This window comes from Cynocephalus volans, chromosome 9 (genome assembly GCF_027409185.1).
Source record: "Cynocephalus volans isolate mCynVol1 chromosome 9, mCynVol1.pri, whole genome shotgun sequence".
Lineage (NCBI taxonomy): Eukaryota > Metazoa > Chordata > Mammalia > Dermoptera > Cynocephalidae > Cynocephalus > Cynocephalus volans.
In genome coordinates this window covers 12,316,764-12,333,923 of record NC_084468.1, presented here as the reverse complement: position 1 = coordinate 12,333,923, position 17,160 = coordinate 12,316,764, and the positions used below count along the sequence as shown (strand labels likewise).

The window sequence follows — 17,160 nt, the reverse complement described above, 5'->3', positions numbered from 1 at the left end:
TAATAGAATCAAAAGATAATATGAATCTTTCCATGAACTTTTTGAAGTCCCCTCATATGTAATATGCATGTGTATCATACATACACACACATATATGCATATGCATGTATATAAGAGGATTTCAAAATGTTCATGGAAAAATGAAATTAAAAGATAATAAAAATATAAAGTTTATTTCTCACATAAGCTTGATTCATCAAGTTCAAGGAACTTTTGTAAGTGATGATAGTAGCCATTTAGTCATTCCCTGAAGAATGAGGGTCCTAGGAATTTAACTGTGTCAATGCAGTCTTTTTTACTTTATTAACTGAAGAAAAATGGGTTCCCTTTAAGAACTTTTTATGGTTAAGAAACAAAAAGAAGTCAAAAGGAACCAAATAAAGACTGTAAGAGGAACGCCTAATAATTTCCCATCAAAACTCTTGCAAAATTGCCCTTGTTTGATGAGAGGAATGAGCAGGGCCATTGTCATGGTGGAGAATGACTTTCTGGTGAAGCTTTCCTGGGCTTTCTTTCTGCTAAAGCTTTGGCTAAGTTTCTTAAAACAGTCTCATAATTAGATGTTAACATTCTTTGGCCCTCCCAGATGGTCAAAAAGTAAAATGCTGTGAGCATCCCAAAGAACTGTTGCCATGTCCTTTTGCTTTGACTAGACCACTTCTACCTCTTGGTAGCCATAGGTCTTTTTTTTTTTCTGTTTTGTTTTTTGTTTTTTGGCAGCTGGCTGGTAGGGGGATCTGAACTCTTGACTTTGGTGTTATAAGGCTGTACTGTAATCAGTGGTAGCCATGGCTTTGATTGTGCTTTGTTTTCAGGATCATACTGGTACAGCCATGTTTCATCACCTGTTATAATTCTTTAAAAAAAATGCTTCAGGTTCTTGACCCCATTTCTTTAAAGTTTCCACTGAAAGTTCTGCTCTTGCCTGCAGTTGATCTGGGTGCAACAGTTTTGGCAACCATTGAGTTGAAAGTTTCTTCTACTGTAATTTTTCAGTTAGAATTGTGTAATTCAAACCTGTTGAGATGTCTATGGTATTGGCTATTGTTTCTGCTGTTAATCACTGTTCCTCTTCAATTAGGGCACAAACAAGATTAATATTTTTTTTGCAAATTGATGTAGATGGTCTGCTGATGCAGACTTCATCTTCAAAGTTTTCTCGTACCTTCTTAAAACCATTTGTAAACTGGTAGCTGATTTCTTTGGGGCACTGTCCCCACTAACTTTTTGTAAGCACCACTGATTTCACCATTCTTTCACCCAAGCTTCACCAGAAATTTGATGATTGTTCTTGTTTCATTTTTGGCAGAATTCATGATACTGTGATAGGGATTCTTTTCAAACTGATGTCTTATGTTTCTTAGTCCCTCAAACTAGATCCTGTTTAGAAATGTTATAACAAGTTAATATGAGTTTAGTTTGCTGCAAAAATTTTTTGAAATCTGTGCATAGTTTTCCTATAATACATATTTTTGAAGACCCCTTTGTACTAAGCATAGATACACACATATAAATGAAAGGCAAATTAAAGTTTTGTAATAAGAAAGGGTACAAGTAGAAAATATGAGAATTTAGGGCCAGAGAAGATTATAAGCAGACTGAAGTGAGATTCTAAGGGTTCTTCAAAAGTGGATTTACAAAGAATAAGATAGTTTTGGACAGAAAAGGGGAGAGGAGAAAAAAAAGTAGAAACAAAAAGCTTCCTAGATAGAAGATATTTGCTTGAGCAAAAGCACAGAAACATTCTAAAGGCCATATTCAGGTAAAATACAGAAAACAGAAGATATTTTTAACTATATACTCAAAGACCTTACCTACAAATGCAAGTAAAATAGTTTACATTAAGTTAGCACCTAAAATGTGCAGTATAATTTTAAAGGTAAAATAGTCACAATAAAGATTACAAATGGAAGTAGCAACAAGAGATGTAAAAGCAAAAAAAAAAAAATAATAAAATAAAATAAGGCAAAGGCTGTCCAATCATACTGCCAATGACAGAGTCTGAGGTGGCCTCTATGTTGTCAGAGCCCTTTAACAGGTCACCAGAGCTTTCTAACATACAGGCATCATTCCTATAATATGAGTAAAAATATACATTTCTCCAAAAACAAAAAATAAAGATTTTTGTAGTGAGAAATACAGCAACCACCACAAATAGGAGTCTCGTTTGTGACAGCTAATCATGATTCAAATTACTCATTTCAATATTTTAATAAAAAGGATTAGAAAATACATCAGAACTTCCTATATTCATATAAAAACTGCTGTTGTATACTCGTACAATACAATAATAAAGATTACATGAGCATTCTAAATTGGAGGAGCTATAGTTTAAATTATGCTTATGCTTATGCTTATGTGACAAACTGATGGCTATCCTCCAATACCTGGTTTCCATGTATGTATAGGTGTATGTGTAGCACACATGTATGCATGTTAGAGAAGTTGTATGCAACTACTAACTATGACATGGAAGGCTACACTAGTACACCCAAACATTAAAATTATACTTGACTTTCCAGGTTTAACTTTATTCTGGAATTCCAGGATAATACATTTCCCAGCATATCAACAAGAAGAGGCAGAAGAGGAAAGGAAAATGTTTGTACAAAATTAGTCAATTTATAGCCTAAGTCTGAGCATGGTTCTTTGATCTCAATGTCCTGTCCTGTAATTTTATCTACTGAACATTGTTATAAAAATAAAAAAACAAACATAAAACAAACTATATAAATTAAGGGTTACCATGAATATTCTTCCTATCTTCTAAGATGTTAGCAGTCACTATTGGGTAGATAACAGTCACTATTGGGTAGATAACCCACGAGTATGATGGCATAATTTTTATTTAATATGCAAGAATTAAAAAAAAAACTATCAAGATAACAAAAGTAGAGTTGGGATTTATCTCTCTTGAGCACCGCCAGTTTAATCAGATAGACTTACTGACGAGTTATGCTCCTCCAAAAAACAGAGAAAGACGCTATAAGGTACACCTATCACTTAAAAATATTTTTCCCCAATAATAGGTTCGTCCCTTTTTCATAGAAGACAAGCGAGACATTTAACTTAAAAAAAAAAAAAATTATAACCTAGTACCCTACGTGAATTTGTAAATTTAATTTCTAAAAATAATATGCTTACCTTAAGTTCACTAAAATTTTCTTTCCTTTAAAAAATGGTATGGCTGAGTACAGGTATAGAGCAGGTACAGTTAGTCTCTTTAAGGAAGGAGGGGAGTTTCAGCAAATTTTTTCTTTAAAGAGGCAGATAGTAAAAGTAAATATTTTAGGCTTTACCAGCCACACATTCTCTGTTCCAGCTACTCAACTCTGCCATCAATGTAGCTCTGAAGCAGCCAGCCAAAAGTACATAACGAGCAAATAATGACTGTGTTCCAACAAAACTCTGTCATAAAAATAGGCTTAGCCTATAGGCCATAGTTTGCTGACCCTTGTATTAAAATATTACCCTGGCCTTTTTTTTCCCCCCATGCTCAGCCAGTGAGCGCACCGGCCATCCCTATATAGGATCCAAACCCGCGGCCTTGGCGCTAACAGCACCGCACTCACCCGAGTGAGCCACGGGGCCGGCCCTACCCTGGCTTTTTTTCGTGCTTTAGAGATCTTGCCTATTCTCTGACAGTTAATGAAATTATTTATCAAAGACGAGGATTTTAGCCTTGATGTAATCATAAAAATAAAAGTGGTAGTGGTGGTATTACGGGGTGTACTCTTTATTTCTATTATTCGAAATATTATATATATTTTTATTCCTTCTGGAATACAGCAGCTCAGCTCTTTAATCCTTTATTAAATGGGCAGACCCTGATATAGAAATATTTTCAGTTGAGAGACAGAGCTTAATTTACACTTCACATCTCCCTTTACAATCCCGACCCACCCTGCTCCAACCCCGGACCAATGTGTTCATTCTCTGAATGGAATGATAGAAATACTGAATAAAGAAATACAAAAGAGAGGTAGTTTTCCATTTATTAAAGTCAGCTCCCCATGTGAATCTTCCTTTTTCCTAATGCTGCCCCCAGCTCTGAGGCAGAAGATCTTTTTATTAATATCTGGAGTCAGCTTGATATAAAGTTCTTATTGACATTATTAAAAAATTTAAATATATAAATTCTTTCTTGTAGTAATTTGGTTTGGTCAAGTGGGAAGTCTTTTAAATGAAAACAGCTACTCTGTGTTCCGACTGAAAGGTGAGTCAAAGGTGGAATGTAACATAAAAATCCAGATCTTCCTAAACTAAGTCTCCAAAAGTTAAAATGCCTTATAAAAATAATACTGTTTACCCACCACTGCATTGGTGAAAGGACCGTGACTTATTTTTGGCAAAATTATATCAAGTCAGTGTGACACATTCCACATGAACAAAATATATGATATGAGACTCATTTTTTAATAAAGAAAAATGACTAAATAAATAAATAGTCATTTCTTTGATGGAATCAAATCAAAATCATGAAGCTCGTAAACTTGGTGGTTAAAAGGTCTGAGATTGATATTATATCTACTATAGAATGGGTAAAAAAAATGAGTAGAAAATAGGAAGAGAGCCAGGAGACTATTTCTAGCCCTTTTCTGATCGTCCCTTTGTATGCAGGATGTTTAAAAAATATTTTATTACTTTGTGTCAAAATACTTTCAAATTCAAATAAAATCTCTCAGAGCTATTTCTGACTACCAAAACCAAAATTGTAAAAGCAGACTCCTTCTATTATTCACAGACCAACTAAAAAAATTACTAATGCCATATAAACTGAGAGAAAAATTTGGGCTTATCACCCCTTATACTAAGCCAAACAAGTGTGACAACTGTCAGTTCTGTCCTAGAGGACACTTTTCCCAGAAGCCTTAAAACGATGTGAGAGTCTTCCTTCTTCCAACACTGGGAGGCAGTTCTTAAGTAGAACAACTCTTCATGGCTCCCAGGGTATAGAGACATATAGGAATGTTAGGAAGTTCCTATCTAAAAGCAGGAAAATAAATTTTTGCTTTTCTTAATATCATAATCAGAATCTTTAAATACTTAACTGAGATAAAAGAACATAAATAACAACATGATTTCCTGATACCTTGTTCCTAAGAACTTCCTACATCATGATATTTATAATGGAGTAAGCCAAATTAGACTAAACATAAGTCACTAAAAATCGCTCTGCATTTTCAAAAATACCTAAAAGTCAAAGATTGGTAAGTGGTTGTTTTCAAGAGAACTGAAGCTCCATATTAAAATAGCATAGTGAAGTAAGCTAGTCCACAGATCTGAAAATAGGTATTAAAATTTTAAACTTTCCCCCTCTCTTCTTAGCTTGCTAATAGCAGTCCTTAAAGTTATTCAGCTTCAGTTCTCTAAGTCTTCAGCTTCTATCTCCTCCAATTTTTTAGTTAGAAAGCCAAAAAGCCAAAAGATTTGGTCGAGCATTTAAAGGAATCCGATTCCAAAAATGAAGTTAAATTCAAACAATATAAAATATAACACTGGAAATACCACTTAAGAATATAAAACACTAGTTTTGGTTGTCAGTGGTGGCAAATGGATTTGCTTGTTTGTTTTCAAAGTACATACATTCATGACTAGATGAAAAGAAATTGAAGCACTGGCACATGTATGTAAAATTTATCAAAGGCACTATTACTACTTTCCATCTCCCGCCCCTAAAGGAGGATATTAGAGGTCAGGAAAAACCCTTTTTATTTAACGTGACATTTACAACAAACCGAACTATATATCATGATTACTGCTCACTTAGAGGAAAATATAGTATTGTAAAGTTACTTTTGCTTCCTCTCATCCCATCTACTTTTTTCCCCTCTCAATTTCTGCACATGTAAAAGTTTTAGCGAAGAAAAAGTTAGCTGCTTTCCTGGGGAGTTCAATAATAGTCCTGGATCACAAGTCCTAGTCTTTTCCTTAGGCTATCATACAAGAACCTTAAGGGGAATACCACTGTGAGGAAGGAAAAGGGAAAGGAGTAGGTGTGAATGTAGGTCTGTGGTGGGGGTGGGGGTGTGGGTATGTGTGACAGAGAGAGAGAGAGCAAAAGATTCTTAGAAGACAGAGAAACATTAGGAACGTGATTCCTATAATCAGTGTTAACAATAATCTATTTGGTATATGTGTGATTTTCAACTGGGTCAAACATAAACCATAGATAAGATAGTCAGTTATAGATTTAGAAAGTAGAAAAATCATATTGCATGCCACTTTAATATTTATTAAACATATTTTTGAAGTGGACAAACTATAAACAGCAGCTTTATTTTAAAAGATATAGAAATAACTTTTTAAATAATAGTTAAAATCTGGATAGTTTAAAAGGAAAACATTTATTAAATAGCCATAATTAGTATAAAAATATGCTTTAAAGGTTAATAAAGTTAGAATTCAAAACTTTGGGAAGTGGTCAAATCAAAATACAATTTTGTGAGTTTTCAGACATTGCATAAAATATCTAAAATAATTACAACATTGATCAGTAAAACCCCATTAGAAACAATTATACCATAGCAAACAGAAATGAATTACCTCGTCTTCGCCCATAACTCCTTGCTGCATGTAAACAAAGGACAAATTGTAAAATGTCAGAACTAAAAGTAAGCCCACATATACAAATATTTGTGATATGAAAAGCTATGTGGGCATCTGGAAATTAGTGCTACTTTGTTTTAAGAGCTATGGTAATGTCACTATATAACATATGCATGATGTTTTACCATTTACAAAGCATTTTCATCGCATATATATATATATATCTCACCTGAACCATATAAAATTCTGTGAAATTAATAGAAAATATACTATTCTTATTCATGTTAAAATTTACAAATTAATATTTGTTTCATCTGATCATAATAGGAATATACAACACTTTACAGTTAAACAATTAATGAAAACAATTTGAATTAAATTCTTATTTTTTTACTTATTATAAAGAGTGATAAGGCATATATCGTCCAACAAATAGCTATGCAAATCCAATCCACATTATACCAAGCCCTGCACAGAAGCAGTACTGAAAGACACAAATGACTAAAATAAACCACTATTAAACTGCTATTATCAAACCTGTACAGCTTAGAGAGAGAGTAAGAAATCAATCCATGTTCAGACTTGCATAGAGTAATGATTAATATACTATATAGCTCATGATTTTTTCTACTAAGTGTTTATATGTCTACCTCTGGTGTAAGAGGGATTTAGATACAAATTACTATTAATATCATCATGGATAATAGTATATATGTTAAATGCTGTAAAAGTATAAAGTATAAAGGCATTTCAATCTATATTTTTATCAGTTTACATAATTCCTGTGGGAAAAAATATAAGAAACTATCAATTTGATAAAATCCACGACCTGTTTTTAAATAACTCCAACCCACAAATCTGAGTACACAATGAGCATTTTTAACCTGAAATTAATATATAAAGCCAAGGCAGTACCAAAAAACCGTCAAAATTAAGATCTTAATTAATATTCATAGGGTTTTTTTTTTTTAGGCCTGGGAAAAATTCAACATTGAATAGCTCTCAAATCAAAATATGTCTTAAAAATTGTCAGAAATGTAGTCTCCCCCAAAGAATAAAACTTATAGATCAAAAGAAAGCATTTCACATCATTAAATATATTCTTAGAGATGTTTTTAATTTTATACTAAGAATTTGATAAAAAGAAGTGTGCCTATGAGATGAGAATATAGCATTAGTTCCTGTATAACAAAAGTAGAGAGGACAAACTTATCAACTCTTAGTCATTTACAATAAGCCGATAAATAAGGCTTACATCAGAGTTATATATATATATATATATATATATATATATATATAAAACTAATTTCATTTGCATCTCTGTCATTCTAGTGTTTTTACCTAGCTATATAATCTTCCACACATTTAACTTGTCCAATTACCTCAAAGCCTGGCAGATTTATTTCACAGCTTACCTGGTCTATATATTAGTTTAGGGTAAGGGTAGGAGTGGAAGTAGCATTTAGAACTATGTTGTCTAGGTCTTTTAAGACTCATAAAGGCCTTAAAAAAAAGCCTTGAAGTGATGGGAGATCAACTGTGGAAAATCAGACTAATAAAAGGAATTTTAATAGAACTATCAAGAATAGGCTGAAAAGAGTGAATTCTCTGAAGTCTTAATAGTTGTATTAAGCCTGGTAATAGTCAATAGGCCACCAAATATTTCACAGCACGAATATCAGGAGTTGGGGTTCCTGCTTATCCCTAGTCAAGGCCTAAAGGTATTAATCCAGTCTAAGTTTATTTTGGGCAATTTCATTCGTGGGTGTAGAGGGTGGAAGATTTATAAAGCAAATGAAACTATTTGCAACAAGTTTAAAGTCAGATAACAAATAATGATAGTCACAATGTGACACGTAATTCTTGACCTACTGAGAAAATTAATGGCATCATGACCAGTTTATATTCTTAGCTATTACGTTCTTAGTTGAGGCTATTCAACGCTAAAATAGTGAAAATATGTATAAACACAGTATCCTTTCATTCCTAGGCACGAACATAATTGTTTAGAAAATTTCTCCAGCTATCTCATACCTGAGGAATTTTAGAATCCTGTAAAGAGCTATTCTACTTATTTTTTGGACAACTCTCAGATTCCAAGTCTCTGAATTACCAAAAATAGCACTGACTGCAGATGAAGCTAAACATGTGAAACATTTCTGATTCTCTATCATGGAAATAACTAATCTGTACACCACACTAAGCAATGGTGTGTGTACTCACTTTCCTACAATGTTTCTATGTGAATTGCTGGAGTATGTTCCACTATAACTGAATCAGAATTACAGATACACCCAGAGTAAGAAAAGAAAATCATTAAGTTTCTATTACATTTTTAAAAAGACTTCTTCAAACAATGTGCAACTCCAAACTCATTTAGAATATGATTTAGAGAAAAAAAGGAAAACCCATAAAAATTGGATTAACATTAAATCTCAAGTACATATACTTTATAAAGCATTATAAAAATATAACCTCATTTCTACAAAAATGAGGAATTGACTATACATATACGCACATGTATATTAAAAATATATTGGTCTGTGTGTGTTTCTGTGTGTGTATTTATTTAAAGATAAGAAGACTCAGAAAAGCCTGAAGACAGACCTCTCCTACACAAGCGACTTTACAATTTGATCCTGGGTTCCCAATAATTTTATTCAGGTTCTAACCCATGGCTACAAAAAAAAAAAAAAAAAAAAAAAAAAGAAACAGGATAATTCTAACATTCTGATTAGAGTTTTTGTGCACTTATGCATTGGCTGTCAGCCACAGTTGTGGTAGCTGAATTATTGCAGTTGGAGGAAGGAACAGGCAAACATACCAAATCAGTGGGATTACAGGTTAAAGTTCTCTGAGTGAGAAACTAAAGAAATTCGTATTTCAACTCAATAAAGCCAAAACTAAGGAGAGAATTACACCCCCAAATCACAATCCTTTTCAAGATCCAAAAGAAATCTGCCTTTATTTACTCACTTCTACCAGCACAAAAAGTGATGGTTACCCAAGTTTCCTATTTTCATGACTTAATATAGTATATTTAGAGCATCTGCCTTCAAAAATACAACTTCATTACTGAGTAAATTTTCTTAACTCAAAGATACACATACCTTCTTTCCTCAAAAAGTGCAGCAAGCTCTTAATCACATACATGGCTAGATGTAGGTAATCACAGCAAATTTAAATTTCAAACTAGCTTGCTAATATCATCCCCCCTCCCATACCTCTGCTCTATTTGCTCCCCTTTGACACGCCATATGTATTAATAAAAACGTAAGCTAGTTTCCTCAGGAGAACGGGTGTGTGTGTGGGGGGAGAGTACAGTGCAATCTAAAGAGAATTAAATACTTGAATGACACATCATTATGTATGGTTTCTTATTACTATGGAAAACAGAGGGTGCTTTGGTTTGTTTGTTTTATTGTTTTACTAATGAGAATAAAAGGTGTGAGATTTATACATTCAGAAATATAAACATTCGAGCGGTCATTATAACTTCAGGTAGTACTTAACCATTGGTTTTTAGACAATCTATACATTCTTATATAATGCTTCTGGATGCAAAATGTGTATTCTTCTACAATATTTGAATTATTTAATAGTGGTAGTCTCCAAAAGTCAATTCAATTTGATTTCAACTTGATCTGAGGAACACAGTCTGTTCAGAAGTAGGAGCCTACTGGCAGTTATATTTATATGACATTTTTTATTGTTCAAATTTTTTAAAATCTATATAACAACTTCAGGAGATATGCAAATATGGCATTATAGCTTTTTTATACATATCTGAATTAACAGAGGCTCAGAGTTAAGGATTTGCCAGAGACACTTCATATTTTTACCTGTTTTGATCAACTTCCTGACTTTTTATTCTATTCTGTTTATCCTTTACTTGAAGCAATATTTAAAAGTTTAGCCATGACTGCTAATTAACTATTAAGGTAGAATCACAAAGCCTTCCAATATTTTCCATATCTAATAACTATATTATTATTTATATATTATTTTTTAATTAAAGAGATTCAAACCTAGCGCCACTGCAGGTAACATCACAGACTTGTCAGTTCTGTATTTTCTAAGCAATGTTCTTTAATTCCAACAATCATGCATTTAATTTAATGTGTATCTGTGAACCATCAGAAATCATCCTGGGCACTTTAAGGAGCTAGGGCATCACACTTTAAAAAACACTGCCTCAGAGAGTTATTTTGCTTTTTTTTTTTTTTTTTTTAATTTGGCCCAAATTTTGTCCTACATAGCTTCTACAAAGTGGTGCTAGTTTGGTTTTCCACAACAATATAAAACAAGCCTTCTTTGTTTACTACATATAATATCTTTCAAACAGCTGAAAATATCAGTTATGTCTTCTCTCAATTTTATATTCTCCAAAGTAAACACATCCAACTCCATCTACTCATAGGACATGATTTTTACTCTTTCAAAGTCATTTTTGTCACTGTTCATGATCATCCACTACCACAGTAACATTTACTCTCAGGAGCTGTTCTAAAATACTTTACGTGAAGGAATTCACTCACTTTTCACAACAGTCCCCCTGAGGAAAGCAGTATGCTCTCTCTCTGTTAGACATGAAGAAACTGAGTCAAAGTGAAGTTAGGTAGGAAGCTGTACGTTACACATATAGAAAAAGCAAATTTGGGTTTAAACCCAGATAATCTGCCTTCATTGCTTGTGGTACCAACCACTATGAACTATTGCTAAATCACTACAAAAAAAACCCAAAAAACAAAAAACTGATAGTAATAAATTTTGCAAGTCAACAATATTAGATATATTTTTTGGTTAAGTACTAAAACTTACTTAAACAATTGCTTAATAGGGTTAATTCCATAAGATACTTAAAAAAACTTTAATAATTTAAAAAGATCTGTGTACTATGAGGTATCACTATTTCAGAGACTTGTACTAAAAATCACTGAATTCCGTATATTTCCTAGGGAGACAATGTGCTAAGAAATATAGTTTAGTTACATGTACTTAAAAAATAGCTCAAGAAACTTTCTTCTTACTTTTTAGTGCCCTCTTCTTTGCCTAGTTCTTTATTCAATAACTTTGATGTCTACTAATTTTATTTAAATCCTTAATATTAAATGCTTCTTTACCCCACAAATATACCCAATATTATGTGATTCTTCCCTCACTTCTTAACCAATGATCCCAAGTAAAAAAAAAAAAAAAAAAAAGGTTCTCTTTGGATCAAATTGTCTCTCTTCCCAAGCTAAACATACTTTAAAAATATTTATTTTTGAGTGTACAAATTACACATGATATTTTTGAGACATGTATATATATTGTGCAATGATCAAATTGGGGTAATTAGCATATCTATTATCTTAAACATTTATCACATTTCTTTGTGATGAGAACATTAAAAAAAAACTCTCTTCTGTTTTTGAAATATACAATACAATATTGTTAACTCTAGTCATCCTATTATGCAATTGAACACCAAAACCTATTCCTCATTATCTGTGGCTTTGTGTGCCTTGACCAATCTCTCACCATTGCCTTCTCTTCCTCCTTGAGCTAAACACATTTTGATGCCCTAGTTTCATTATCTTTTATTCTCCCCTAGTCTCTTGTCAGAGAAAGTTCAGAATTTCCAGGACAACTTCCTGTACTGAGTATGCATTGTAGCCCCAAATAGCAGACTATTAAGAGTGACCACATAATTTTTAAAAAAAGTGGATTTATCCACAAAATGCAACTCTTGCACAGGATAAAATATTCTAGTGTTTACTATGTGATAAAACACTTTTCAACCTAACATCTAGATTATTTATTATAAAGGCTTTTGGCAACTGACAAAATCTTTGATTAGTTTAATAATTTTAAGTGTAACCAAGACTGTAAGTTGCAAAAACACTATGGCTACTAAGCTCTTTGCTTACACATACATAACTGACATATTTTATTGAGATTACATATACTTCTGGATCATCCTAGCTCACTACCCATTCAGTAATCTAAGAACATCTATTAATGATCTAACAAATTTTCTCATAGAGAACTTTCTTTTAAATGTACTTTGAGTATGTAAAACATACGCAAATTCAAAGTTTTCAACAGAATTGCTTTTTCAGAAGTTAAAATAGAAATGTGAGTGATCTTTATTTACCACATAGAATGTTAAAAAGAAAAATATTTAAGGAAGTCAGATCAACACAAATAATTTGTTGTTACCTAATACTACCATTATTTCATAAATCAAGCAAAGGGAATAATAAAAATTACAAGCTATTTTTCAGTTTTGTACACTCAATTTCAACAGCATAAATTTTACTCATACATTTAGAGTCAGAGACCAGCTACTCAAATGATACATTTTTTCCCTCTTACATGGTAGAAAAAAAGTTGAATGAAGAAGTCCTTCGATGCAATTTCTACTACCGTTCTAGTCAAAGTCTATGTAATTCCCTAAACTGATAAATGTGGTCTACTGGACGATTGTAAGGTCTGGCCTAGACATGGCTTCAGCCTACAGTGTTCAGTTTGGCCCCAGAAGTACCTTGACAATTTCACCCCTAACTATCCTAAAGATCCTCAATAATTAGATAACCCCATGCTTAGACTAGGCTGGCATGTGGTGGACAACTCAATACATAACAATCAAATGCTGAATCAATCAATCACCTCACCTAATGCTCTGCTTCTTCAATTTTTCTCTCGTTACAAAATTTTATCTACTCTGACAATCTCTCAAGTGGTCTAGACTTTATTTCTACCTTTCTGCTACTATAGTCTTTATTTAGTATTAGTTCACATGGTCTAGGTTTACATTGGTCTTATTTTCAGCTTTTGTTCCCAACTTCATTGACAAATTATTTCAATAAAGCTTTAATTGAAATAGAAGATTCAAGCCACTCTAATTATATTATTATATTTTTAAATTAAATACTATTTCTATTACTATTTCCCTCTCCCCACCCAACTGCTGATTTAAAAATACTTTTGCAAGGAGTATTTTAATCCTCCATCCCTACTTCCACAATCACAGATGCACTGAGTACTGTGCCTCTGCCTCTGTGAATACATTAATGTTTGTCCAACAGAAAGAAAAAAAAACTTTAATGAAAATTTGTTTTCCTACCCCTGGTGAACTTCACTATGTAAAATTTCTAGTTAGAATACATTAAGTTAGTGTGGCCACCATATTTATAGAACCACCAGTATATTCCCTAGTTAAACATAAACACAAATGCTATCTATACTAAGTAACAAATTCTATGCACTTTGCAAACATTATCTCATTTAATTCTCCTAATAAACCTTGAGATTTTATTCCCATTTCACAGATGGGAAAACTAATGTCATAGTTACTTGCCCAAGGTTAAAAGTAAATATTCAAAGTAGGACTGCCTCCAATGTCTGTGATCACTGAATTGTATCATGCTCTCATAAACATACTTCAATGACTGCTTTGCCAACCAGAACACGCCATGATTCCTAATTCTGCTGTTTGTACAGGAATAATTGTAGCTTTTATAATTATAATACGATTAAATTATATGTATGGGGGAGGTTCAGAGAAACAAATTTAATCATTTTTATTTATATAAATCAACTGGAAACAAAATATTTTTATTAAACTTACCGTTTAACATCAACAGATTGTCAGTTCCTGGATGTGGATAGCTCAACCGACCTTTAAAAAGACAGGAAAGGGGAGTTTGAGGAATAATTATTAGAAAAGCAAAAAAAAAAAAAAAAAAAAAAAAAGATGAGGGCAACATAAGAAAGAAATATTGAGCACAGTATATTTCTTAAGAACTAAGAAACTAATGTTTAACTAAGGTATATTAACTAAAATTATCTTTGAGAGTTGAAAACTAACCAAAGGCAGTTAACCTTGGTTCCTAGTTCATAAAATCACAATGTGATTTGGGAGAAATGCCAATAGAATAAAGCTTATTTGCTTGTTGAAATGTAGAATCAATGTAGATACCCTGGTCTTACAAACTTAATATGGGATGTGAATTTTTAAAAATCTTTTCAAAAGTGTAATTTTCTCTACAGATCTTTTTTGCCAAAAATAAAACTTGAAGAAAAGGAATTAATATATCTAAATCAAAAACAAATAAAATGCTAAAATAAAAAATAAGCAGAAAAAACTCATCACAGCTTACCATTTAAATCAATGTGGTTTTATACAGTTGTATTTAAGTAAAGAAGTTTAATAAAAGCATCTGAAATGTATTACTACAAATGTTACTGGAAACTTGTTCAAAGTTTACAAATGATTTAAAAATAAAAATATGCAAAATAAAAATATTAAAGCCTGTGATCACAGTAGCATAGTATTTCCTCTGAGTCATTCTTCATTCAAGAATTTTGCATTTAGTAAATGCAGAAGGGACAGCAGTTCTACATACTCCTCTGGAGAAGGAAAAATGGTGGGCATGAAACGTACTGTGGTATATGTAGTGTTTTCACATTATAACACTTGTTTGATTAAATGCCAACAGCAAGGATGACTATTATTGTTAGACCATTAAAATATAAGATTTTTCTCTAATGCCTGAATCTCTGATAGACTATTAGAAAGGCACACTAAAATCCATTTAGAAATTTGCTAAAAATTAAATGTCTAAGATTGCATTTTAGCAATTTTCAGCACAGTCCCTTTAAAAAGACACTATTGATAGCACTGACACCAGAGGGTGACGAATAAATGTGACATGATTAGTAAAGAGTACAGATTAGCTGCATCTACTTTTACTACCTCAGCAAGTACTCTACACTTTAAGGGCCCTTTGGTTTATCCAAATATCTCCATACAAGACAGAGATTGTCTGCTAGCTCTTCTGTCATGAAGTAGAAGAATATGATCATCTACTAATGCAAGAGTAAGTGGTAAAGATAATTCAATTTTGACATAAAAAAAATATATATATGAGATAGATAGATAGATATACAAATAGCTATACATACACACATTCCATCTGAGCTCTAATGTAACAACGGTACGTTTTGACTTCAGACAACACAGGTAAGCCAAGTAAGCGTTACTATCCTTCAAAAAGACAATTTGCCACCTCTTATTTACTCCTGAGTTTCATGCAGCATGACAATAGTTAACTGAATAACCTCTTAAACAAAGTTGTCATACTCTAAAAACCCAAATAGGCTTATTGTTATGATACTTTAGTATGGAGTGAGAAACAGGAAAACATGTACAGGAGATATAAGATAGAAAGAGTTAGGAAGCACAGCTTGCCTAAACTGGATTTCAATAATACTGAACATTACTTTGAAATATAATAGCTTATGCTGGAAATATTCTTATTTCTAAACATCTTGTTACAGATGACCAAATTTAGAGAACAATTTAAGGGCATGAAAAAAAATACCGTCGTTTCTGACGTGAAACTTAAAATAAAAACTCCCACAGAAGTGGCAACCTGTACTGCTGTTCAGTACAACAAGTTAATTAATTCTTCTATGTTGACAATGTGTAGGATGCAAAAGATACAAACATGAGTAAGACACACTGCTTATAATGTGGTAGCGCAGACATACACAAATATACAATTTCAATAAAATCTGCCAGGTGCTAAAAGAATTATGAACAGTATACTATACTAAAAAACACAAAGGAGCATTTAACCAAACCCAGGGATTCAGGAAAAAACTTCCTGGAAAAATAAATTAAGCAAAGCCTTAATCCTGAAGCCTAGCTCCACTTTGAAAGACACTCAGCTTTTAACTGCCATATAATTATTCTCTAATAGGTTCACTGTTCACTTTATTTATCCCAAGATACACCGCTAATAGTCTTTTGACATCTTGGCTCTGAACAGATTTAAAAGACATAAAAGACAGATAACTACGTGCAAATGAGCATATATTTGCAAATATGTTCTAAAAATATTATAGCTCCCCCACACAGGAAAGTCTCTCACGGTAACTAATAAAATACTCCAAAATAAAGTAAGCAAATTTAGAATCATTTTTAAGTTATCCAATCACTTTTCTTCTACCATAGTGAAAATATTAATACGTTTTTACAAGTTAACTTTTACAGTTATGTTTTACTTAAGATATTATTAAAACTGCTTTCACTAAGAACCTGCCAGTTGATAGTAATAACTAACAACAGAAGGATAAGATAAACACAGTTTGGATCCATGAAAATCACCATACCACTCCAGCAGTGCTAATGTTTCTGTAAAAGAAACTGACTTCTATCTTATTTAAGCCATTTATGAGTTTCCTGTTGTCCCAAACCTAAGCTTACAAATAAAGTCCTTTAGTAAGAAATTTGCGCAAACTGAATTTTAGGTAACCAGGTGATTGCTTATTTATTATTGTGAAAATATGATAAAGTGTAATAATTTCATAATGTTTTAATATTTCTATAGATAATGGATGTGTATGAGGGTACTTGAAAAAATTCATGAAAAAATAGAATTAAAAAATAATAAGCATCTTTCCATGAACAATTACCTTAAGATACTATGAAATTTAAAATAAATAATTTTAAAAAATATATGTATTTTTAGTATAAGTGAATAACTAGAGGGGCTACAGTATCTTAAAAATTGTCATCTTAGTCTATTATCATTTTAAATAATAACTGTATAAACATAC

At 32.2% G+C, this 17,160-nt stretch overlaps 1 protein-coding gene across 6 annotated transcripts in view; it reads right to left on the bottom strand.

Moving 5' to 3' along the window:
* CPEB2 (cytoplasmic polyadenylation element binding protein 2) overlaps nucleotides 1-17,160 on the bottom strand; it is a 63,374-nt gene that overhangs the window by 20,468 nt on the left and 25,746 nt on the right. For 3 of the 6 annotated variants that reach the window (XM_063107861.1, XM_063107858.1, XM_063107860.1), the window contains 2 exons: nucleotides 14,165-14,215; nucleotides 6,547-6,570 (listed from right to left, as the gene is read on the bottom strand). In XM_063107861.1, coding sequence (XP_062963931.1) covers nucleotides 6,547-6,570; nucleotides 14,165-14,215 — 75 coding nt within the window. The remainder of the gene's footprint in view (nucleotides 1-6,546; nucleotides 6,571-14,164; nucleotides 14,216-17,160) is intronic. The other 3 variants (XM_063107863.1, XM_063107859.1, XM_063107862.1) reach the window with 1 other exon arrangement.